This window comes from Felis catus, chromosome E1 (assembly GCF_018350175.1).
Source record: "Felis catus isolate Fca126 chromosome E1, F.catus_Fca126_mat1.0, whole genome shotgun sequence".
Taxonomy (NCBI): Eukaryota; Metazoa; Chordata; class Mammalia; order Carnivora; family Felidae; genus Felis; species Felis catus.
The window spans coordinates 11,605,277-11,629,925 of NC_058381.1; the positions used below are offsets into that span (position 1 = coordinate 11,605,277).

The 24,649-nt window shown below is 59.8% G+C and overlaps 2 protein-coding genes and 1 long non-coding RNA gene across 12 annotated transcripts in view; 1 reads left to right on the forward strand and 2 right to left on the reverse strand.

Annotated features, from left to right (window-relative positions):
• Window positions 1-719: 719 nt before the first annotated feature.
• SREBF1 (sterol regulatory element binding transcription factor 1) lies at window positions 720-22,285 on the forward strand. 5 transcript variants are annotated; one of them, XM_045044817.1, is made up of 21 exons: window positions 721-984; window positions 1,807-1,820; window positions 12,427-12,523; window positions 14,037-14,468; window positions 14,878-15,065; window positions 15,151-15,288; window positions 15,369-15,590; window positions 16,262-16,376; window positions 16,598-16,818; window positions 17,073-17,274; window positions 17,405-17,583; window positions 17,866-18,127; window positions 18,211-18,377; window positions 18,565-18,733; window positions 19,155-19,263; window positions 19,559-19,668; window positions 19,770-19,902; window positions 20,086-20,251; window positions 20,709-20,909; window positions 21,000-21,108; window positions 21,473-22,285. In XM_045044817.1, the coding sequence occupies exons 1-21, from the start codon at window positions 894-896 to the stop codon at window positions 21,700-21,702; spliced, it is 3,555 nt and encodes a 1,184-aa protein (XP_044900752.1). In that variant the 5' UTR covers window positions 721-893; the 3' UTR covers window positions 21,703-22,285. The 5 variants fall into 5 exon arrangements, with proteins under 5 accessions (XP_044900753.1, XP_044900752.1, XP_023099680.2 ...); XM_023243912.2 differs by lacking the exons at window positions 1,807-1,820; window positions 12,427-12,523 and having other exon boundaries at window positions 14,890-15,065; XM_023243911.2 differs by lacking the exons at window positions 1,807-1,820; window positions 12,427-12,523 and having other exon boundaries at window positions 722-984.
• On the reverse strand, window positions 1,500-9,743 carry LOC102899172. Of its 4 annotated transcripts, none has more exons than XR_006589664.1 (4): window positions 4,870-5,080; window positions 4,668-4,745; window positions 3,218-3,403; window positions 1,500-2,134 (listed from the first exon to the last, which is right to left on the reverse strand). It is a non-coding gene; the product is annotated as an uncharacterized LOC102899172 (long non-coding RNA). The 4 variants fall into 4 exon arrangements; XR_006589663.1 differs by having other exon boundaries at window positions 1,500-2,407; XR_002148897.2 differs by lacking the exon at window positions 1,500-2,134 and adding an exon at window positions 7,590-9,743 and having other exon boundaries at window positions 3,015-3,403; window positions 4,870-5,077.
• Window positions 22,286-22,929: 644 nt separating the features above from the next.
• The window catches only part of RAI1 (retinoic acid induced 1), an 81,096-nt gene continuing 79,376 nt past the window's right edge, over window positions 22,930-24,649 (reverse strand). For 2 of the 3 annotated variants that reach the window (XM_023243910.2, XM_003996372.5), the window contains exon 5: window positions 22,930-24,423. In XM_023243910.2, the coding sequence (XP_023099678.2) occupies window positions 24,409-24,423 (15 nt within the window). In that variant the 3' untranslated portion in view covers window positions 22,930-24,408. The remainder of the gene's footprint in view (window positions 24,424-24,649) is intronic. The other variant, XR_006589662.1, reaches the window with a different exon arrangement.

The window sequence follows — 24,649 nt, forward strand, 5'->3', positions numbered from 1 at the left end:
TCCACTGGCTCCCAAATCCCTGCCTGTACTGTCACCACAGCTGGATCTGGGAGGAAACCTGATTAAATCAGGAAGGGAAATTGTCTTTTCCAGGCTCCCTTTGGGCTATCCTCTTATCAGGAGACCAATCTGATCTAAGGAAACTGGGGGTGGGGGTGGGGGTTGCAGACTGATCTCACAGGCCCAGCCCCCTGCCCCCCCCCATGTAATCACTAACATCCCAACCAGCCTATGGAGAAGCAGCACCAAGCTCCAGTTCCAGCTAATGAAACTAAAGCACAGAGTTGGCAGGAGAGCTCACAGCAGGTCTTTACAGCTCGCTCTATCTTGGACAGATCTGTCTTGTTCTAAAGAGCCAAATCTAGGAAGTGAGACTTGTCCAGACCCCACAGCTCACCAGCCCCAAGTCCAGAGACATTTGGGACAGGCCCTATCCTGGAGTTTCCACCCAGACCCCTTGCTTGGTGTTGGAGAAACTGAGGCCCAGGGAGGGCCCATTGCCTGCCCGAGCGTCCCTGCAGCAGTGGGCCAGAGGCTGGATAAAATGAATGACTGGAGGGCACACTGATGGAGGGGCCGGTTGGAGGTAGGTTTTCGAGGCTGACCCGGTAGCCTGGTCCCGGCTCTCTCCAGGTAGGGTGGGGCCGGCTACCCTGGAGGGCGGGACCTCCCGACAGAGCCCCGCCTCCGCCCCGCCCTCCCTGCGGAGCCACAGCGGGGGAACCCAGTTTCCGAGGAACTTTTCGCCGGCGCCCGGCCGCCACCGGGGCCAGGACAGGACGCGAACGCGCGCGGCGGCGGCAGCGGGTCGGGGCCGGCGGACGCGACACTCGCTGCGAAAGTCCGTACGCGGCGGCGGGCCCGGCGGGCCGCCCGGAGGAGGCAACTGCGCCATGGACGAGCCGCCCTTCAGCGAAGCGGCCTTGGAGCAGGCGCTGGCCGAGCCGTGCGAGCTGGACGCGGCGCTGCTGACCGACATCGAAGGTACGTCAAGGGCCGCTTGGGCTCCGCGGGAGCCGGGAGCTCAGGCGGCGACCGGCCTTTGTCTCCCCGGCCGGCGCGGGGCGCCGGCTCTGTACTGCTTGCGCGGGGCTTCCCCGCGTCTCTGGGCCGCGCGCTGTGGACCTCCTTGTCCAGACCGCTCTGAGCGTCCCTGTGCCCGCCCTGGCGTCTCGGGCCACGCCTCGCCGGGTCTCTTGGAGGCTCAGGGCCGGGCACGTGCGCCTCTGAGCGTCCCGGGCCCCACGCCGCGCAGCCCGTGAGTCCTCAGCCCAGTGTTGGCCGAGGCGGGAGCTTGAGACCTGGGCGTCGCCGAGGCCCCGCCCCTGCTCCAGCCTTGACGTCAGCTCAGGGTTACTCGCGGTCATTCCCTCCGGCCTGAGAGTTCAGCTCGGCTCAGAGCTCACGCGCATGCGCGCGTCGCTTCCTCCTGTCTCTCCTCCCTCTCCCCTCCACCCCGCCCCCGTCCGGTTCCCCTGGTCCAAGACGGGCATCGCTTCTGCAAAAAATCATTCAACATTTACTGAATGCCAGGCCGTTTCCTAGGCGTTGTGCGGAGGGGGGATTCACAGGCCGGCCTGGGATCCTCCTTTTCTTGGGAGTACGTAAATCCACCAGAAAAACCGCAAACGGATATTTAGTTGCAAGCTGGGGTGGAGCAGGGGTGGGGTGAGACCTCATTGAGCAGACTTTTGAGCTGAGACTGAGAGTCAGCCCTGGGCCCTCCTGGAAAGGATGTTTTCCCAGCCGAGGGCGTGTCAAGGGCGAAGGCCCTGAGTTTGAGGAGTTAAGAGGAATGCACTGGAGGTGAGGTTGGGACGGTTGATAAAAAGAGGATCCCCTGTGGGCTGGAGGGCGGACTAGGACTGAGGTTTACTCACATCTTTGAAAGCATCATTGTTTGCTTGACAGAGGAGGGGTTTGGGGACAGTGCGGCAGGTACCATTTGGGAGGCTGTGGCCCCACTTTGTAGATAGGGCAAACCACAGTCCCCAGCAGACTGCCCTCCGTGGTCGCTTCGCAGTTTCAGCAACACCGGCTAAATTGCGGTTGGTCGATGGGGAACCTGAGGCCAAGAGCACAGGACTCAAACCTTCCACAACCTAGACAGACATGTCCATGGAGCCCGTGGCACCTGGGGTTACCAAAACAGACACATCTAAGTCACCCACTCCTGTCTTACTGCAGCCTTGCATGGTAGCTCAGCTGGCTGTTAGCCTGGGGTCTTATCAGCTCCCCTTCCCCGCGGGCCAGGCCAGGGGAGGGTCTGGGAGGAGACACCCTGATTGTGGGGCTTTTCCAAAGCAGGACTTGAATCTGGACACTACTCACTTACTTTGACGTCCTGCCCAAGCTCTCTCAACCTCTGTGCCTCAGTTTCCCACTCTGGATACAAATGCTTCCCTTCCTAGGGGAGTTGGGAGAATGGAATCAGGGCAGGTGTATCCAGAAAACAGGTCTGGCATAGACCTTTCTTATTGACTCATAGAAGCATTAGGTCCTGAGGCCCAAAGGCCAGGCCCTCCCAGCCATTGGGGGCTGGGGGCAATTAGGCATCAGCTCTACTCTGTGAGAGAAGGGGAAAACACTGGGGCCTCTTGCTGGTTGGGGCTTGATGTTTGCCTGCCACAGTAGATTTCTCAGCTTTTATCCAAACTTTCTGTCCGCCCCCTGCCCCCCGCCCCCGCCAGTTACACAGAGGATCTCTTTGCATTATAGAAAAATTAGAAAGTGCAGGTGAGCAAAAATTAAAAAAAACAACAACCAAAATCTTCCTTAAACCCATCACACAGAGATAAGCTGTGTTAATTATGTGGGGGATTATTTTCTGTGTATGTCCATATATATATATATATATAATATATATATAATATATATATTAAATATATATATTAAATATATATAAATATATATATTAAATATATATATAAATATATATATATAATATATATATATTTGTTTTTGAATGGTTCTACACTTGTGATCTACTTTTTGAAAACATCATTGAGGTACAATTTACCTTTCGTAAGACTTACCCATTTTAAGTGTACAATAAATTTTTACATTGACCAAGTTGTGTTGACCATCACCAGTTAGTTGTGGAACATTTTCATCCCCTCTATTTACAACTGCTCCCTGGTCCACACCCAGCCTTCCACACCCAGCCCAGGCAACCGCTAATGTATACTTTTATAGAGAATAGGGTCCATTAGCTCACAGCAGGTTGTAACTTGCTTTGTTCCTGTATCTACAGCCAGGCAGCAGTCGAGTTCCTTGGTTTATCTACTGGGTCCCTCATTGATGGACATCCAGGTTGTTCTGTTCTTATAAACTGTACTGCAGGGGACACCGCAGGCCAGTCTTTGCTTGGATGGATCCTTCTTTAGTTGTGTAGGCAGAGGTTCTGGGAGGGGAATTTATAGTCAGAGACCAGGCCTTGGAGAGAGGCAGATTCAGGGTCTAGAGAGATGTGACTTGGGTGTGGGAAAGGTACGGTCTCCAGGTCCCCTGAGATGACAGAAGGTTGAGAGGTAGGCCAGGCAGGCCTCGAGTGCCTGAAAGGGTAGATGGACTGAATCTCGGAGGCAGTGGGGAGCCCTGGGGGGGATTGGAGCAAGGCGTTGCCATGCCTGGGTTATATGTCGGAAGCTTCCTCTGGCCGCTGGAGTGGGGGAATCACAACACTAACTGAACACTTACTGTATCCCGGTACCTAGCTGACCATTGGGTCCCCCTGACAACACTGAGTGGGGTAGACTTCAGATCTTCGTCTTACAGATGAGTGAGTGCCTTGAGGCACACAGAGAGGTTAAGTGACTTGCCTGAGGTCACATAGCCAGAACCTGGCAGAACCAGGATTCAAACTCAGGCTGTGGACTCCAGAGGCCACGCTCTTAACTGCTGTACTCCTAAGAGTGGGGGTGGGGGTGGGAAGCAATAGAACAGGGAGCCCTGGAGGCTGCTCCATGTGGGGCTATGCTGGGGGCCTGGGAGTAGATCAAAGAAGGGTCAGAGGCCACGCTGTCACCTCCCTCTCCCAGCCCAGAGCAGCCTTGAGTCATGAGACGAGGACTGTCACCAGGCAAGGGGCCAAAGGCCTTGAGCTCCACCCAGCCCTGATGCCCGGCTTTGCCAAACCCTCTGTCCTATGACGGGTTTGGGGGCGGAGCTGCCAGCATGAGCCCTTAGTTCTGTGGGTGAAGGCATTGCCTGGGCCCGGTACACCCCAACCTCCGGCGAGCTCCGTCTCCTCCCAGGGCCTCCTGTTCTGGCTCTGTGCTTTGGGGGTCCTTGTGGCAGTGGGTGGAGGCAACGGGAGAGCAGTCCTGTGCCATGTTTGGGATTAGTGTTAAGCCCCGGGCAGGTTTCACTTCTCTGATTAATTTCTCAGATCTTGTACATGCTTTTAAATGCCGGAGAGGCAAGTGGCCGTGAGATTCCGGCAGGGGCCAGGCTGAGTAGTCACCCTGGGGGCGCTGGTTTATTTGAAGCCTTTGGTGGCACAGTTCATTCTCCTCTCTGCCCGGGTATCCCCACCTTCACTCTTTTTCATACCCCGGCAGTCCTCCCAGACAGGGTGGCCTTCCTGGATCTCACCCCTCCCCGCCCCAGCTCAGCACTGGCAGTGTTTTCTGGCGCTCTCCCGGCCCTGGGGTCCGTCAAGGTACCTGAATAAACCACAGGAGGGCCTGCCTTCTAGGTCTCAGTCCAGGCCTGTCTGGCTGTTTTCTGGCTCCAGGGCAGTCCTGGTGGAGAGAACACACATTGGGGGCCATTCTGCCACCCCCCTCCCCACCTCTCCCCATGTTATCTCACGCCCAGTTCTTCCCCCAGTCCCACCAAGAGGAAATACAGTGCAAGACTGCTTACTGTTCAGCTCTCAGCTCCGGGCATACAACTCCTCAGTCCCCAAACAGCGATGGCTCCCCAGTGCCCCCAAGATAAGGTTCCTTTGTCCCAGCATGGCGTTCCTGACCTGCAGGGCTTACCAGACCTGTCTCTTCGGGGGGATGGACAGAGGCATGCTGGGAGTAGGTTGAGGTGTCTGGGGGTTACCTCCTGTCCAATGTTCACTTCGCTGTGGACGCAAACATCCTGAGTGACCTGGTCAACCCCAGGCAGGGGTCACCGTCAGGCGGAGGACTGGGATCTGGACTTTGTCTGAACAACAGGTGCAGCTCAGTTGGGAATGGCAGCACTGACTGGCCAGAGGAAGTATCTCTGGCCTTGTCTCTTGCCAGCCATCGGCCCTGTGGATGTGCCCTTTGATCCCCAGACCCGACCAGGATGGCATTCGTGTGACACCTATGTCCCATGTGGCTACACAGAGGGGGTTGTGTGAGGGGAGGCAGGAGAGCCTTAGAGACAGATTTGGGGCTCCCACAGGGGGGGGATCTTCAAAAAAAATTTTTTTAATGTTTATTTTTTTGAGAGAGGGAGAGAGAGAGAGAGAGAGAGAGAGAGAGAGAGAGAGAGAGAGAGAGAGAGAGAGAGACGAGCAGGGGAGGCACAGAGAAAGAGGTAGAAAGAGAATCCCAAGCAGGCTCCATCCTGTAAGCGCAGAGCCCGACACAGGGCTTGAACTCATGAACCATGAGATCATGCATGACCTGAGCTGAAACCAAGTCAGAAGCTTAACCGACTGAGCCACCCAGGCGCCCCTGAAGGGGCAGGGTGGTCTTTGAGGCTGGCCCCAGGTGTGTGGTTCCCATGCTGAGTTTGGGAGGTGGCACAGGGAGAGTGTGTGGCCTGGAAAGGCCCACCCCCACCTGGAACCCTGCTCAAGCTCACCCCCTCCCCCCGAGTGACGCTCCAGCTCTCTCCCAGCAAGCCTGTCCCTCCCAGTCACATGCCAGGCCTACCCCTCCTAGGGCTCTGGGGTTCCCACCAGATCGCAGGGGTCTTCAAATTCAACCCCTGCTGTGTGACCATGAACAAGTGGCTTAACCTATCTGGCCTTCAGAGTTTCCTCAGTGTACTAAGAATAATGATAGAAGCATCTTCTTGTGGGTGCCTGGGTGGCTCAGACTCTTTTTTTTTTTTCAACGTTTATTTATTTATTTATTTATTTATTTATTTATTTATTTATTTATTTATTTAGGGACAGAGAGAGACAGAGCATGAACAGGGGAGGGGCAGAGAGAGAGGGAGACACAGAATCGGAAACAGGCTCCAGGCTCTGAGCCATCAGCCCAGAGCCTGACGCGGGGCTCGAACTCACCGACCGCGAGATCGTGACCTGGCTGAAGTCGGACACTTAACCAACTGCGCCACCCAGGCGCCCCTCAGACTCTTGATTTCAGCTCAGATCATGATTCCAGGGGTTGTAGGAGCGAGCCCCATGTCCGGCTCCTCACTGTGCACGGAGCCTGCTTGAGATTCTTTCTCTCTTCCTTTGCCCCTGTACCCTTCTCACGTGATCTCTCTGTCTAAACAAACAAACAAACAAATGAAAACCTTTTCTTGGAGTTGTGGGCAATCAGCCCGTTAGAGCTCAGCCCATTTAGAGCTCAGCCTCTAAATGAGCTCATTTAGATCAAGGGCTTACGTAGCACAGGACACATAGTAGGCCCTCAACCAATTTTCATCCTTTAGAGCACTTAACCAGGACCCGGCACCTAACATGTTTAGCTTATTATCCAAGGATCCTATGTTGGAAGTTTCTACGGGCTGTGGTTCCAAGTTCTGCGCACCCACCATTTTTGATTCTGGCTCTCTGCTTGGGAGACAAGGTGGGGCTGGGTAAAGTGGGGAGCCTCTCATCTCTCCCCCTGCCCGATCCCCAGGGGAGCAACACCCAGTCCTCAGCTACCATTAAAGATAAAGAGACTAGGGGCGCCTGGGTGGCTCAGTCAGTTAAATGTCTGACTCTTGATTTTGGCTCGGGTCGTGATCTCATGGCTTGTGAAAATGAGCCCTATGTCAGGCTCCGTGCTGACAGCCCTGAGCCTGCTTGGGATTCTCTCTCTCTCTCTCTCTCTCTCTCTCTCTGTCTCAAAACTAAATACACATTAAACAAAACAGCAGCACGTGGCCTTCGAACCAATACATCCTCTTCAGGTTGAAAACAGGCTGCAGGGAAACAACCCAAAAGGGGGAAATAGATGTACGGCACTACTCTTTAGACAGGGGACAGCTGCTCAGCGGTAGGGGACTGCCCCCAAACTGCCACTGTCTCGGGCCCTGGGTTGGTTTTCAGCTGCCAAAATGAGGAATAGGTGCCCCAAGCCTTCACCTATGACAAGATGTCTGAATTGGTGCTTCCTCGCACCTGGTATAGTGGCCATCTTCCGGGTCACGTTCAGGGTTGTTTGGTGTGTGCAGTTGGGAACTAGCGTGTGGAGTGACACAGAGGAGGGAAAAACCTGAGAAGGTGACATCAGATCGCGTTTTGAAAGAGGAGCAGTAGTTTGCTAGGTAGACAAAGGCTACCGGGAAGGGCATTCCTGGCAGAGGGAACAGCCTGGGCGAATGCATGGTAGCCCCGAATAGCACGGCGTGTTCGGAAAGCAGACGGGGAAAGTGAGGCAGGGAGAGAGCCCTGTGGCCGGAGACCGGCAGCGGGACGGTGGCTGGCTGGCTGTACAAACCTCTGATTCTCGTCCCCTCTGTGCTCAGCCCTGTGCCGAGTGATGCCAGGGTTCGGGCCCTCCCAGGCAAGGCCCGGCCACTAATGGTGGTCAGGAAGGCCTCCGGGAAGGGGCAGTGCCAGAGCTGAGCCTTGCTGAGCTTTGTGCTGCCTCCTCTTCCGTTCTTGCACACCACACACACCTCCTGACCGGATACAAGTGCTGCCAGCAGGTTGGGGCAGAGCCAGGCTGGGGCGAGGGCCCTCTCCTGTCTCTGGCAGGCTGGAGCTGACCAGTGTGGACTCTGGGGTTGGTGGACCTGTGTCTGAGTCCCAGATTCTCTCCTTGGCAGAGGCAGCCACTTGGACACACGGCCCCTCTCTGAGCCTTAGTTTCCTGGTCCGTCTCGAGGGCCCATGCCCAGGTATGCTGGGGCTGCAGCCATGGGCCCATCCTCTTCCAGGAAGAGCCAGCACACATTTGCACCCCCAGGCAGCCCCGAGTGCACAAAGGACAGTCTGTCCCCGTTGCATCCATGACCAGCCGAGGTCGTGCAAACCTGCTGACCTGAATCCTCAGGAGGATCAAGGAGGCACTGGTAGGAGCAGCAGGAATGAATGGCAGGCAGAGCGTAGCCCTGGCTTCCCAGAATGTTCGGCGAGTGTCCCATCCCCGCCTCGTGCCCTTCAAGCAGGCAGAGGTGGAATGCTGCGGGCGTCCTATAAGCCCTGTCCCATGTCCTCTCCTGTGACGGTGCGGCTTTATAGCCTTCACTGTTCCTCAGAGTTGTGCAACTTTGTGATCTGCGTTGCACGGGACAGTTTGCAAATCCTTTTCCTGCCCATTTCCTGGAGAATTGGTGTCCTTGGCTCAGGCAACAGACAGCCTGGAATCTCAGCTTCCTGGCTGCCTCCCTGAACTCTGTCCCCTCTTTGCTCCCTTTGCTCTGGCGACAGTGGCCTCCTTGCTGTCTCAGCATCATCACACCAAGCTTGTGTCTACCTCAGGGCCTTTGTACTCGCTGTTCCTTCTGCTCCGGACATTCTTCCTCCCTCCTGGCCTCTTTCATTCAGGCCTCTACTCAGATGTTACCTCCTCAGAGAGGCTTGCTGATCACATGTGTAGCGGCCCCTCGCACTGTCTTTATGTGGCCTCTGTTTCTTCACGGTGCCCGTCACCATCTGTACCCACAATTCCTCCATGTATTTGCAGACTGTCGGTCACTGGAACATAAGTTCCACGAGGGAAGGCCTTTATGCTTTGTCCCTGTACCCTCAGTCCTGGCAAAGGCCTGACACACAGCAGACACTTAAGATAAGGCAGTAGATATCGTCAGAGAGACGACTCTGGGCTTCACGGACCAGGCCATGTGAGGGAGGTGGTGAGCTCCCTATCTTAAGAGGCTTGCACACAGAGCTTGTTTGGGGTTCAAGGCCTCATGAAGGTTGGATGGGCTGGAGGCTTCTGTGATGATCAGATCTGGGCTCCTGCCAGTTGGTGGTATTGGGTCCTCCCAAGATTTCCATCATGGCCTCACAGAATAAACAGGCCAGAGAATAAAAGGCTGCCCCACATCTGCCTTCCAAAGGAGGTTTCAAGGTAGAACCAGGGAGGGAGAGGGGCTCAGGTTTCCTGTTGGGCCCTGCTACAATCAGGGCAGGACTGGAGAAAGGAGAGGAAAAGGGAGGAATCCAGGCTTGGGGAGGAGGTGAGGAAGGTGAAAGATTGGAGGGGGTGCGAGATGGGCCCACTGAGGCTCAGAGTCTATGCCTCCTTTTCTTCCTTGTGTTCAAGGGCATGGACCTTCGGGCCTTCTGAGTCTCTCTTTATGCCGAAAGCCTAGTGTTCAGCTCACTGGAGAAGGGTCCACCACTTGGGAGCCATGGCCAGCTTTTTGGGGCCTGCTGTCTTGGGCACTTCTCTTGCCTCGCCCTAGTCCCAGCCCAATTTACTCTGCGTAAAACGATCTTCATTAAATGGTCACGGAGCTCCGACTTGAATGTTGCAAGTAATGGGCAACTCACTACCTGCCTTAACAGTTCTAGACCATTTTATTTGCTGCAGAGGGACTAACGTTTATTGAGATCTTGCTGAATGCTGGGTGTTTCATACACTTGCTCTCTTATTATTTTTTTTTTTTCATTTTTTTCAGTGAACCTACAATGTTATATTAATTTCAGGTGTACCATATAGTGATTCAGCAATTCTATACATTACTCAGTGCTCATCATGATAAGTGTGCTCTTAATCCCTGCCATGTCCTTCATCCATCCCCACCCCCACCCTCCTCCCCTCTGGTAACCACCAGTTAGTTCTCTATGGTTAAGAGTCTCTTTTTTGCTTTGTCTTTTTTCTCTTTGGTTTTTTAAATTCCACATATGAGTGAAAGCATATGGTATTTCTTTTTCTCAGACTGACTTCTTTCATTTAGCATCACACTCTCCAGCTCCATCCATGTCGTTGCAAATGGCAGTAGTTCATTCTTTTTGATGGCCGAGTAATATTCCATTGTATATGTTCATTTTTCTTTCAGCTGTTGATGGGCACTTGGGCTGCTTCCATAATTTGGCTTTTGTAAATACTGCTGCAGTAAATATGCTTGCTCTTCTAGAACCCCACCCCTGTCACCTCTGGAGACAAGGGGTGGAGGCTCAGAGAAGGGGAGTGACCTGCCTGGGATTACATGGCAGGTGAGGCACAGAGGGAAGGCCCGCCCCGTTGGCCGTATGGGGAAGAGGTAGGCCGTAGGGCTTGCTCTCAAATTTACCCCCCCCCCTTAGCTCTGGCACCCAGCTTCTGCTGGAATTGGCGGGCACATTCAGCTCCAGGGGAGAGTGAGATGGGGGGCTGCTCAGGCCGTGAGTTCGGGGAAAGGCTGGCCCCTCGTATGCCACCAGATGCCTTGTGACACGCAGGCCCTCTTTCCCGCTGCATCTTAGTTTAGACCGTGTCCTCTGCCCCATGGCCAGCGCCCCCTCTCAAGAGACTTTCCTGACTCCTGCTACCCTCAGGGGGGCATTGGGTGACCATTCTCCCTCCTACCTCCTCAGGATGCAATGGGGGCAGCGCACAAAGATGTGGGAAATGGAAAACAAAAAGGCATGAAACTGTGGAGAAGGGAAGAGAAGGATGAGACAGGAAGTGGGTGTCCCAGGCCGGACACCCTCAGGGCTGGCCCTGGCCCTGGCCCTGCCCTGAAAAGTTTCAGGCCAGTATTTACTTGTCGGTCCTGCCACATTCTGGGCTCAAGAACTGGGGAACGTGGTAAGGAAGAACAGAGCCGTGAGGGTCTGCTTTTGAAACTTGTGCGTTGAATTCAGGCCTTGGTGTCTAACCTGTCTTCAGTCTTTCCAGCAGCAATGCTTTGGATGAGGTCACAGTCTTTCCAGCAGCAATGCTTTGTTTTGTTTTTTTTTTGGGGGGGGGGGTGAGAGAGGGTGTGAACACCCATAGGCTGAGGAGAGAGGGAGGTGGAGGTGCTAGAGAATTTCCTTATCCTTGGCACCCCCTGCAAAGCCGTGGAAAGATCTAGAAAGATCAGGAAGTAGATGTGTGTAAGGGAGATGGGGCTGAGTTTCCTTGTTTATAGGCTGGTGGAGAGGGAGAGAGATTGGGGGCAGGAGGGACTCCAGGCCTGAACACGCTGCTCACTCTGCCATGCCTGCCTGCCTGCCTGCCTGCCCAGGATTCAGCCACCCTCCAAGGCCGCAGGAGACAGAGACAGAGGAGGGGCAAGCCCCCGTGCTACAGTTGAAGGCTGGGGCAGGACTTGCTGGTGGTCTGTTTGGCCACAAAAGCCCAAACTGGCAACCTGGGCAGCTTGCCAGGCTCTGTTCATCTGTGTGTGTGTCGAACTTTGACCTTACTCAGAAGGGGAGGCAGTCCTAGGTACCTCCTCAAAAGACCCCCAGAGCCTGTCACCCATGCCTTCTTTACCTTCTGTCCCAGGGATTAGGCTGCCTCTTGGGCTCCCAGGACCCTGCAGTGAATAAGTGAGTCAGGCTATACCTGGCGATTGCTGGGGGTGGGGGTGGGGGGGTGGGGGGGTGGGGGTGAGACCTTGGGGGCCAGGGCAGACTTTGCTGACCTCCTTCCCTCCACCCCAAACCCAGATTTCTCTGCAAAAGGACATCTGTGCAGACAGACAGAGGACTCAGGTTCCAGTATTACCTGAATGAGTAGTTTGGGATAAGGGTCTTCCTTCCTCACCCTGGGCCTCAGTTTCCCGGCTGTGGCCAGTTATTAGTCATCCATGTGCTGGGGGATGGCCCAGGAAGGGAAGGTCCCCGCACCTAAGACCAGGCGGCGCTTGGCCTTACGTCAGCGCTTCTTGGTACTGAGCGCAGCACCCATTTTCTCCTCCACTTTTCTCATTAGAGGCCCAAGGAGATGTGATCATCCCATTGTCTAGAGAAGCAAACTGAGGCCTAGGGGTGGGGAGCCGCCCAGAGTGTCAGCGATTTCCAAAGAGTGTTGGGGCATCCCTTCCGGGGGCCTCCCGGTCCCGAGCCCACTCCGCGGCGCTTCGCGGATGTGGTCGGAGCTGGGGCCTTAAAGGGGCCGGTGACCGCCAGTAACCCCGGCGGGTGTCGGCGCCGAACGGGTTAAGGGCCCGCGCCCGCGAGTAACCCCGGCCCCATTCAGTGCCGCGGGGTGAAACCCGAGCCCTAGCCGCCGTCGGGGGTGGGGCGGGGGCAGGGGCGGGGCCCTAGTGAGGCAGTGGCGCGGTCGCTGATTGGCCGCGCGCGCTCACCCCATGCCCGGCCCGCGGCCCCGGGGGGGGCGGAGCCGGCGGGGGCGGGGCGAGGCGGGGGGCGGGGCGCTCGGCGGGCTTTAAAGCGCGGCGGAGCCCTGACAGGTGGTCTGCGGTGCGCGGAGACCGGCAGGCCAGCCGCCGGGGCGCCCCGAAGGGGCGGCGGGCGCGGGCCGCGGAGCCATGGATTGCACGTTCGAAGGTATTTTTTGGAGGACCCCCCCACCCCTTTATCACAGAGCCTCCACCTCCGCTGCGGGGTCACCACCCCTGGTTCCCTCAGAGGGGGGCGTGTGTATGCAGTGGCTGTGGAGCTCCCAATAGGAAGAGCCAGTTCCTGAGGGGGCGGAGTGCCAGTTCCCGGCTCTCACTGGAGTTGGTGGGCCACCCCCACCCCCCCATTATTTACCCCCACCCAGGCGTTTGGAGTGAGAGGGTGGCTTTCCCAAGTCCTCCAGGGAGGAGTCCTGCTGTCCCATCTCCCAGCGCCCCCCACCCCGCTCCCGTGAGTCAAATCTGGGATCCCAGACCTGGAGTCAGTTTTTCTTTCAGGGCCTCGGTTTCACCATCTGTCAGAGGGGCTCATGAGGGCTGGGGTGAGGGATGGAAAGCCCCGCAAGTGAAAGTGCTGTATGCGTTTCCCACCTGCATCAACCCCCCCCCCCCCGCCCCCCGCGGACCCATGGAACCCGTGTTTCCATTGGAGGACCCAGGGAGACTGAGCCCGGCACCCCCCCGTCTCATGCTGCTGCAGCCCATAAGGAGGTCCCCTCCCTGCCTGGGCACCTGTCAGTAGGAAGGAGGCAGGCAACAGTGAGTCCCACGGGGGGCCAGCTTCCTGTCCCGCAAAACCTTGGGGCAGCCCTGCCGTGAAGGGCTTCATCTTTTCTTGTTGTACAGACGAGGAAACTGAGGCCCGGTGAGAGGAGGCTGTTGGCCCAGGCCAACAGTGGCGAGCAGGGCCGGGAGCTCAGGCTGGGGACCTCGGGCGCCCGCGGGGGTCCCAGGGCTGTGCTCGTGGGTCCTGCAGAGCACTTTAACCTAGTGGGTGGCTGCCCCTGCTGGGTTAGAGGGCCCCGGGCCAGCACAGCCAGGCAGCTAGTCTCCCGCCAGCTGGGGGAGAGGCTGGGGCAAGTGGCGGGGAGTGTGTCCCAGTCTGTACGAGGAGGAAGGAGTCAGGACAGACAGCATTCGCTTTTATAGAGGGGAAACTGAGTGGCCTGGTCTCGAGGCTGCTTGGCTGCAGGGTCGGTCTGGGCTTGCGCCCAGAACACGCAGGGACACACTGGTTGGCACACACGTGGCCAGCGGCTGGCTCAGCCCCAAGCCTCGGCCTGTTCCACAGAGGAATGGGTTGGTGATGGCAGCCCTGACGTCCGCAGTCCTGGGCCTAAGCCCCAATTCTGCCTCAGCGTAGGTGTGGGGCAAGTGAATGGGCCTCGTGGGACCGGGTCCCTGCAGGGCTCTGACCTTGTCCGGTTGTTGCAAGGACTGTTGGATACATACGAAGCACCAGGCATTGCTTCAGGTGTCACAGGTGCCCAAGCAATGGCTGTGTGTCTGGGGGCACGGGCTTATGTGGGTGGCTTTCTATTTCTGCATCATTGCTCCACACGTACAGCTGTGTGGACAAGAGGCAGGGAGTGTATGATGCCCTGTACAGGGGCCAGCCCCTGCCCTGCTGTCACTCACACAGCCTCTTCTCCTTTCTCCAGACATGCTTCAGCTCATCAACAACCAAGACAGCGACTTCCCGGGCCTGTTCGACCCACCCTATGCTGGCGGTGGGGCAGGGGGCACAGACCCTGCCAGTCCTGATGCCAGCTCCCCGGGCAGCTTGTCTCCATCTCCTGCCACCATGAGCTCCCCACTCGAAGGCTTCCTGGGGGGACCCAAGGCGACACCTCCACCCTTGTCCCCTCCCCAGCCTGCACCCACCTCATTGAAGATGTACCCGTCTGTGCCTGCCTTCTCCCCTGGGCCTGGTATCAAGGAGGAGCCGTTGCCGCTGACTATCCTGCAGCCCCCAACCCCGCAGCCCCTGCCGGGGTCCCTCTTGCCCCAGAGCTTTCCGGCCCCAGCCCCACCGCAGTTCAGCTCTGCCCCTGTGTTGGGCTATCCCAGCCCCACTGGAGGCTTCTCCACAGGTAAGTGGGGGGGGGGGGGGGGCGTGGGGGGCGGGGACAGCAGGAGCACAGAGAGGAAGGTCTGCTGCGGTCTCGGGAGAGGAATTGGCAGACTTTAGACATTGGGCCTCTGCTCTAGTGCCTCAGACACCCCGGTACTAGCAGTCCTTGTGTTCTTGTTATTGTGGGGTGAAGCATTGCCTCCCACTCTGCCGGGGTGTCCACATCCACGCCGTCCTTCCAAAGACAAACTCCCGCCAGGAAAGCCTGTACATCTGCATTCGAGCTCTAGGCATGGGTTGTCCCCATAGGAAATAGGCCCCGGGGGGTGATGACTCATCCAAGGCCATAGGGTGATAGGGCCCTGAAAGGTAGGTTGAAAGTGGGTTAGGGCAGCCTGTGCCCGCAGCCCCAGCCTTTATCTCTGCAGGGACCCCTCCAGGGAACACCCCGCAGCCGCTGCCTGGCCTGCCACTGGCTTCCCTGCCAGGGGTCCCGCCCGTCTCCTTGTACACCCAGGTTCAGAATGCGGCCCCCCAGCAGCTGTTGACAGCCACGGCCACCCCCACAGCAGCCCCTGGAACAACCACCGTGACCTCGCAGATCCAGCAGGTCCCGGTGAGGAGGGCTGGCCGGGTGTCAGGGAGGTGGCAGCCCCTGGTTCAGACTCCCAGCTCTTGGCTGAGGCGTCCCCCTCTCCCAGGTCCTGCTGCAGCCCCACTTCATCAAGGCGGACTCTCTGCTTCTGACGACCATGAAAACAGACGTGGCGGCCACCGTGAAGACGGCGGGTATCAGCTCCCTGGCCCCTGGCACGGCTGTACAGACAGGGCCCTTGCAGGTCGGTGGCATGGGTGGGGCAGGAGGTCAAGGGGTCCGCGCATGTGCATGCCCGGCTGGTGACCCGTACCGGCCCTTTAGACCCTGGTGAGCGGAGGAACCATCCTGGCCACAGTGCCGCTGGTAGTGGACACCGAGAAGCTGCCCATCAACCGGCTGGCAGCCGGCGGCAAGGCCCCGGGCTCGGCCCAGAGCCGTGGCGAGAAGCGCACAGCCCACAACGCGATTGAGAAACGCTACCGCTCCTCCATCAACGACAAAATCGTCGAGCTCAAGGACCTGGTGGTGGGCACTGAGGCGAAGGTACGGGCAGCAGTTTTCAGAGGCGCTCTCTGGGGTGACCCTGGGGAAGGAGGTGACCGGAAGCAAAAAGGAGGATTGAGACTGAGCCTGGGCCGTGGGCTTCGGCCTCCTTGGGCCTGGCCAGGGCCAGTGATTCAGCTGCACTTCATGGAGGGAGGCTCCCCTGTGTGCCGGGGGCTAATTTAGGTACTGGGGATACAGCAGCGAACAGACAGACAAAAACCCTGCTCTCTAGGAACAGACGTTCTAGGGGGGACGGGGGGTGACAAGAAACAGGATAAATAAGTAAGCGTTAGAGCACGCCATATGGGGGTAAGTGCTGTGGAGGAAAATAAAGCAGGAAGAGGGATGGTGAGAGTTGCACATCTCAACCACCTCACAAAGGTGACATTACATAAGCAAAGACCTGAAGGAAGTGAGGGAGTGAGGCATGAAAACGGTAATAATAATAGCAGTTGGCCAGACACTGTTGTATGCATTTGACGTGTTAATCTTGATGCCCATCCGGGGAGTTAGGGTCTCCTGGGGGAAGAGCATTCCGTGTAGAAGACATAGCAAATGCAAAGGGCCTGAGGCAGCGGTGTTGTAGAGCAGCGTCACCCACCTCGCTTAGGCGCCTACTTGCCAGGCCTGACCGGCTCCCTGTGCTGTCTCTCTCCTACCACCTGCAGCTGAATAAGTCCGCTGTCTTGCGCAAGGCCATCGATTATATCCGCTTCCTGCAACAGAGCAACCAGAAGCTCAAGCAGGAGAACCTGAGTCTCCGCACGGCCGCCCACAAAAGCAGTGAGTCCTGGCCTCGCCCCTCCCTCGGCTCTGCCCACCTCCCCCGCCCCTGCCTGCCCCTGAAGCTCTAACCCTGTGAGGGCCCTTCGCCCCTCCTTTGGCCCCAACTTGACCTTCAAGAGCCGGGCAACCTCCTAGTTCCCCTCTCCGCAGGGCCCTAAGCTGACTTGGAGTGGGTATCCTAGCCTCCACCCCCAGCCCTGCTCCTTTCTGGCCCGCAGAATCTCTGAAGGACCTGGTATCAGCCTGTGGCAGTGGAGGAAACACAGACGTGCCCATGGAGGGCATGAAGCCCGAGGTGGTGGACACGCTGAGCCCGCCGCCCTCCGACGCCGGCTCGCCCTCTCAGAGCAGCCCCTTGTCCCTTGGCGGCAGGAGTAGTGGCAGTGGTGGCAGTGGCAGTGACTCAGAGCCCGACAGCCCAGTCTTTGAGGACAGCCAGGTAGGGTCCTGCTGTTCCCTCCCCGCCCCCCGCCCCCCGTCTGTCTCCCTGTGATAACATCTGAGCCCTAAGACTAGGTCAGGAAGAGGCCCCTAACATATCCCACCTCCCGTTTTATAGACAGAAAAACCGAGGCCTGTAGTCATGTGAGGTCCCACAGCGAGTGTGGGTGGGGTGCTGAGCCCTTCTTCCTTGTTCCATCCTCTCTGGGCTACTCCCCCTCTGCCCTCCCTGACCTGCCCACCACCCCCCAGGTGAAGCCGGAGCAGCTGCTGTCCCCTCACGGCCGGGGCATGCTGGACCGTTCCCGCCTGGCCTTGTGCACACTCGTCTTCCTCTGTCTCTCCTGTAACCCCTTGGCCTCCCTGCTGGCCAGCCGGGGTCTCCCCACCCCCTCGGATGCCAGCAGCACCTACTACCGTCCTGGGCGCAGCGTGCTGGGCACTGAGGGCAGAGGTAGGACAGGCCAGCGTGGGTATCTTTGGGTGAGAGGTGGGAAGGGATACTCGGGGGGACCCTAGGCCCGTGGAGCTGGGGCTCTGGGTTTCTGGGGAGCTGTGTCCCCCATCCTTCTGTCTGCCCCCAGATGGCCCTGGTTGGGCCCCCTGGCTGCTGCCCCCACTGGTCTGGCTGACCAATGGGTTGCTGGTGCTGGTCTTCTTGGCGCTCCTCTTTGTCTACGGCGAGCCGGTCACACGGCCCCACTCAGGCCCCGCCGTGCACTTCTGGAGGCATCGCAAGCAGGCTGACCTGGATCTGGCCCGGGTAAGGGGTCAGATCCTGGAGGTGGGGTTGGGGGGACTGGGCGGGGCCGGGACTTAGGCAGCCCCCGGGAAAGTGCTGGGTGCCACTCCCCGTCCCTTCCCTGTCATGGTGAATCGGGCCCTGTCTTCCCCACTCCTGTCTAGCCTTCAGACTCCCATTGAGTGGGGGACACTAGGGTCATGGTGCACAGCCCAAGGTGGAAGGATCTTCAGAGCAGGAGGGGTATCGCGTGCTCAGATTCCCTGACACCCCTTTCCTTACCTGGCAAACCCTCATCCCCAGGGGGACTTTGCCCAGGCCGCCCAGCAGCTGTGGCTGGCCCTGCGGGCGCTGGGCCGGCCACTGCCCACCTCCCACCTGGACCTGGCCTGTAGCCTGCTCTGGAACCTCATCCGCCACCTGCTGCAACGGCTGTGGGTGGGCCGTTGGCTGGCAGGCCGGGCAGGGGGCCTGCAGAGGGACTGCGCCCTGCAGGCGGATGCCCGCACCAGCGCCCGAGACGCAGCGCTCGCCTACCACAAGCTGCACCAGCTGCACACCATGGGTATGAAGGGTGGGGAGCCGGGCCTGAGGGGCTCCTGCCGCCCCTGCCCCATACCCCGGCCTCACGTCCTGCCCATTTTTCAGGGAAGTACACGGGCGGGCACCTGGCTGCCGTCAACCTGGCACTGAGTGCCCTGAACCTGGCGGAATGCGCGGGGGATGCTGTATCCCTGGCCACACTGGCTGAGATCTATGTGGCCGTCGCGCTGAGGGTCAAGACCAGTCTCCCGAGGGCCTTGCATTTTCTGACAGTGAGTGGGTGGCGGGCTGGTGGGGACAGGGCTGGGGGCGTGTCCCTGCAGCTCTGACCAGGGGCTGCACTGGAGGAGGCAGTTGGTCACGGGTGGGCTCCCGGGCCTAGCTCGGGTCTCGGGCCAAGGTCTGGTTTTGAGTCCCTGTCTGGGTCCAGTGTGACAGCCCAGCTCCCCTCCCCTACAGCGCTTCTTCCTGAGTAGCGCCCGCCAGGCCTGCCTGGCCCAGAGTGGCTCGGTGCCTCTTGCCATGCAGTGGCTGTGCCACCCTGTGGGCCACCGTTTCTTCGTGGATGGGGACTGGGCCGTGTGCAGTGCCCCGAGGGAGAGTCTGTACAGCTTGGCCGGCAACCCAGGTGCTCTCTCACTCCTGTGCCCATCCCCTGTCCTCCCACCTCTTCCTTTGTCCCCCGTGCCCATGATGCCCCCCGTCTGTCGTTGCTGTGGAGGCTGCAGGAACGGGAAGACTGGCTCTGTCTCAGTGGGGGCTCCTCAGAAGCAAAAAGGGAGACAGAGATTTGGGGGCAGGTGGTTGATTTGGGAGGTGATCCCAAGCAAGACCATTCATTGTGCAGTAAGGAGATCAGATGGAAGGGGACAGGCTGACAGAGGCACGTTATTAAGTAGACTGCACTGGCCAAGGTGGGTCATCCTATCCAAGGACAGGGGTGGGAGCATTTATCTGTCCCACCTGCATGACCAGGAAAGAGCACTTGGTGGGGAGAGGTGGATGTGGGGGCCCTTCCTCCCACCCTGCTCACCCACTCCTCCCTGCAGTGGACCCCTTGGCCCAGGTGACTCAGCTCTTCCGCGAACACCTCTTGGAGCGAGCACTGAATTGTGTGGCTCAACCCAGTCCCAGCCCTGGATCAGCTGATGGGGACAGGTGAGGGGCCCTACGCTCCCCTGCAGGCAGGCGCCCTCCACGGTGAAGTCTGGGAGTGGCTACGTCCAGGGCCCTGTGTGGGTGGCCAGAGCCGGGCTGCTGTCCACCCGCTGGGTGGCCCCAGGCGCATCTCAGTTCCTCCCCGGGTCCGCTTCCTCCCCGGCTTGGCAGGACGAGATGGCCGCATGGTACAGCCAGCACATCAGGCTGCGCTCGGGTGGGAGGTGAGGAGGGCTGGGGCCTGCCCAGGCCCCCTGCCACCTGCGCTGACTGCCAGTCCTCTCTTCTGATGCAGGGAATTCTCAGACGCCCTTGGGTACCTGCAGCTGCTGAACAGCTGTTCTGATGCTGCCGGGGCCCCAGCCTGCAGCTTCTCCATCAGCTCCAGCATGGCCACCGCCACCGGTGAGCCCCCAGGCCCCTGCCCTGTGACTCCCAGCTCAGCTTCAGGTACAGTGTGGCTGAGTTGCAGGGAGCCTCCCCACCCACACCCCTGCTCCCTACAGGCACAGACCCCGTGGCCAAGTGGTGGGCCTCACTGACGGCCGTGGTGACCCACTGGCTGCGGCGCGACGAGGAGGCGGCCGAGCGGCTGTACCCGCTGGTGGAACACCTGCCCCGCGCCCTGCAGGAGTCCGAGTGAGTCCCGGCCGGAATCTCCCGGCCCCCCGCCCCAGCACAGTGCTGCTCCCCCCAGCCTTTGTTCCGGGCCGTTGGGGTCACCGCCTTTTCTTCCCCGTGAAGCCACAACCAGGGCAGTGGGGAGCTTAGTGAGGGCCTGGGCCCGGTCTGACCATCAGTCCTCTGCCCTGGCCCCAACAGGAGACCCCTGCCCAGGGCGGCTCTGCACTCCTTCAAGGCTGCCCGGGCCGTCCTGGGCCGCAGGAAGGCAGAGTCTGGTCCGGCCAGCCTGGCCATCTGTGAGAAGGCCAGCGGGTACCTGCAGGACAGCCTGGCCACCACACCAGCTGGCAGCTCCATTGACAAGGTGAGGGTTGGTGCCGGGGGCCTCGCAGGTCTGGGGGGCGGTCGCCGCCTTTCCACTCCCCGGACGTTCTTCCTTGGGTTGCCGAAGACTGTGGGGTTAGCCTGACAGTACAGGACTTGAGGCCCGGCTCGCCTTGCTTTTCTGGCTGAGGCTTGGGTCCAGGGGAAAGTGGCCACCCCTCTGCCCCCGCCCTCAGTTTCCCCACCCCCAGGAGGAGGGGTGGGGTGAGTGGTCTGGCAGAGCCCTCTTTGGAGGCTGCCCCTGTGGCAGGCGGCAGGTGTGGGGGCCTGGAGAGGCGGGCGGCCCCGCGGTGCATTGCTGTTGCATTGCACGTGAGTGAGGCGGGTGCAGTGCCTCGGCAGTGCAGCCCGGAGCCGGCCCCTGGCACCGCGGGCCCCCACCCTTCCCCTCCGAGAGCCGGAGCCCCCCTGACCCCTGCCCTGCCCACCACCCCCAGGCCATGCAGCTGCTCCTGTGTGACTTGCTCCTTGTGGCACGAACTAGCCTGTGGCGGCGGCAGCAGCCGCCCGCGCCCACCCAGGCCTCGCAGGGCCCCGGCACTGGGGCCCAGGCCTCCGCCCTCGAACTGCGTGGCTTCCAGCGGGACCTGAGCGGCCTGAGGCGCCTGGCGCAGAGCTTCCGGCCTGCCATGCGGAGGGTGAGTGCCCACGGGGCCACGAAGCAGCAGGTGCGGGGAGAGCTGGGGCCTGGCCTGAACCCCGACTCCCCCCGGCCTCCTCGTGCCCAGGTGTTCCTACACGAGGCCACGGCCCGGCTAATGGCAGGGGCCAGCCCCACGCGGACACACCAGCTCCTGGACCGCAGTCTGAGGAGGAGGACGGGCCCCTGCGGCAAAGGTGAGAGGGGCACCGTCCTGGTAGGGGGCGGGTCCTGGCCCCGCCTCCCCTCCCCTCTCCGCCCAGGGGTGTGATGGATGCGGAGGGAGACTGGGTAAGAGAGGCAGAGACCAAGGGACTTAGTGGTGCTTGCCTGATGGCGATGTCCTACCTGTCAAATGCACCGGGGGCCACCGTCCTCCGTGGGATGGACGACTGGGCACGCCTCTCTGAGTCAGTGGCACGGGACAGGCCCTGGGGAGGGGTCTGAGGCTCCACTCGGTGCGCCTCGAGGCGCGCGGGGAGGGCGGCCAGTGGGGCGCGGACAGGCCCCGAGATCTCACCCGGCACGGCCCTGCCCCTGACGCGCGTGCGGTGTGCACAGGCGCGGCGGCGGAGCTGGAACCGCGGCCCACGCGGAGGGAGCACGCCGAGGCCTTGTTACTGGCCTCCTGCTACCTGCCCCCCGGCTTCCTGTCGGCTCCAGGGCAGCGCGTGGGCATGCTGGCTGAGGCGGCGCGCACGCTCGAGAAGCTCGGCGATCGCCGCCTGCTGCACGACTGCCAGCAAATGCTCATGCGCCTGGGCGGCGGGACCACCGTCACCTCCAGCTAGACCCCTCGCCGGCGGCCCCAGCGCCCCGGTATCCTTCGGCCCGTGTGCCGGGACGGAGCCTCGACGGCCAAAGGCAGCGACAGAGACGGTCCACCCACGGACGGCACTGTCTCCTGGGGGGGGGGGGGGAATGGAGATAGGAGGCACTCAGGTGCTTTTGCTGCCTCTTGACCTGGGAGGCCGGAGGGGACGCGAGCCCACCACCCCGACTGCGCCCCAACCCAAGAGGGAAGAGCGGCGGCCAGCATGGTGCTGACCTCTGGTGGCCGATCGGGGGATTGCAGGGGCCTGGCCGGCCGATGTCACCTCCTGGCTCTGTAGGCACCCGGTGGCTTTGGCCCCCTTCTGTCTCAGAGAGGGGTACATTTCACTGAGCTGAGGGGGGCTGACTTGGCTTTCCCAGCCAGCAAGGGGGCCCTACTCCAAGGCGCCTCTCTCCCTTCTGGAGAGACTTGTACATAGTGTAGATCAGGCGCACCAGCCTCCTGGCCTCTGAGGCTCAAGTGTTACTTTGCCTTTTGCAAACTTTATTTTCATAGGTGAGAAGTTTTGTACAGAGAATAAAAAATGAAATTATTTATAATCCGGGTTTTGTTCTTTGGGGGCGGAAGGCGTGCGCTTTTGCTGATAGAAGAGCCAGAGGGGGTCCTTTGGGTCTCCCCTCCCCACCCGCTTCCTGCCCTAGACCCAGGCAAAGGTTTCCCACTCTTATCCGCCATTAGGGACTAAAGTTTCCCCTTCGATATGGGAGGCCTGTGGGTACGACCTCTAGGTGACCTGGATCCCCCCAATTTGTGAGCCACACGTTTGGACTGTATCAACCCTTAATCCTTAAGAGCTTTCTGGTTTCGGCTGTCCCTTCCCACGTCCTTACTTCTACCCCTATCAGCTCTCCGGTGACATGAGAGGACGCCATGTCCTTAGGACCTACTGTGATAGGAACTGCAGACTGGTATCCCTGTTTGGGGTGTGCGTCTCCCCTCCCCCACCCGTCCCCATTTCTCTGTCTCTTGCACTTGGGGGAGTTTTGCACCCCTCTGGCAACCCCAGAGCCCGAGGCCACCTGGAGTGTGGGTGCGTGGGCGGGTGCCCTCCCAGCAGAACCGGTCAGATCCTTGACTGTCATCCATTTGTGCCCCACTAAGCCTTCCTCTCTGTCCCCCCCCCCCCCCCAAAGCCTAGCCCCCTCTCCCAGCGGAATCTGGTTAGAATCCACGGGCTGCAGACTTCCAAAACAATCGTTGTATCTTTATTGACTTTTTTTTTTTTCTGAATGCAATGACTGTTTTTTACTCTTAAGGAAAATAAACATCTTTTAGAAACAGCTCGATACACACAATCTTCAGTGTGAAGCAATATACTAATAAGAACACTAGTCGTCTTAACATTTACAGTCTTCATATATATTATATATATGTATATGTATACATATATATACACTATATAACGAGGCCAGATATAATACACACGTTTACCATTTTACAGTCATATGTACAGGAAGTTGCTAGGGCGGCCCCAGTCTGGGGGCTGCATCAGGCCTATCGAAGCGTGGACAGAGCTGAGGACACGGACGGACAGGCGGACGGACTGGCGGGGACTGGCTTGGGCCGGTGGTGGCTGCGCGGGGAAGGGGGGCGTCGCCGTAGCCCCCTTCCTGGCAAGGGCCCCGTGCTGAGGGACGCACGACGCAGGGCGGCGGCGACACACGGGAGAAGCGAGCATGTTCCCAACATATATACATTCTATGTAACATATATATAGAGGGGTACACAGGTTTGTACACGAATCTAGCGCTGTCTCTGCTCCCGTGCCGAGTGGGCGCTGCTGTCCCTGGAGACGGGTGGTCGTGCAGAGGGACGATCACGCATTCGCCGGAGGTGCGCTCTGGTCACCACTCCTTTCCTTTGCGTTCCCAGGTCGCGCTCCAGGGGTGGGGCAGAGGGCTGGAAAGGGGACGAACAGAAGCCAAAGGGGTGCCCCAGTCCCACCCACACCCGGGGAGCCCGCATCCCCTGAGCATGGGTCCCGGACTCCCCTGGCTCTGCCCAAACCGCACGAAAAGTTTTGGCCAAGGCTGGGTGGGTGGGAAGGGCTTTAGGACGCAATTCGAAAGGTTCCTTCCAAAGCCTTCGGCCTCCTCCCCCGCCGGCCTAGTCCTCTCCGGAAAGGTTTCGGCTCCCTCCCCACCCCACCCAGCCTCGGAGCCCGGAGCCGCCCTTGGCCACTTCCTGGGCCCTTTGGACCCCCACTCCCACCCCCAGGGCGCCCAGCTGCAAGCCGCGACCGGCTGCGGTGGCGGCAGCACCCACGTGGAATGTGTGCCACGTCGTCTTGGAACTACCAGGGGAGAAGCGTGTCCCCAGGCTAAAGGGGTCTCCAATCCCCGCCGGAACCTGGGTGCCTCAAGGAGTCTGGCCGCTCCACGGGCTCCCTCTCTCCAAGCCTGGCCCGGGGGGGTGCGGGCGGGAACGCCCAGTGTTGTCTTGTTCCGGAAGCAGGCGGCTCCGGAACGTGTTTTCTTCCCAACCCGGGACCGCAAGTTTCAGCCCTAGGGGCCAGATCCAAGATCCGGAATCCGGATCAAGGATCGGCTCTGGACCCGCGCTGGGAGCAGCTCAAAGGCCCGGGGGCTGCGCAGGCGGCTCCTCTCCTTCGGCGGCGGGCGGGCAGGCGGGCTTCGGCGGCTTCTCCCGCCGTTGGGGTGGATTACAACGGCAGCCTCTGCAGGGGAAGAGACGCCAAAGTGCCCGTTATTGCCGGTGGCGGACGAGCGCCGGGAGCCAGCCCCGCCCCTCCCCACATGACCCCGCCCCCGCGTGAGGCTCCGCCCCTGCCCGCGCCGCCAGCCCCGGGCGCGAGTATCGTTGGAGGCAGCGGAGCCTCACCTTAGGCCTGAACTTTTCTCTCCCCGCACCCTGCCACCGTCACCTCCGTGCCCGTCGTCCCG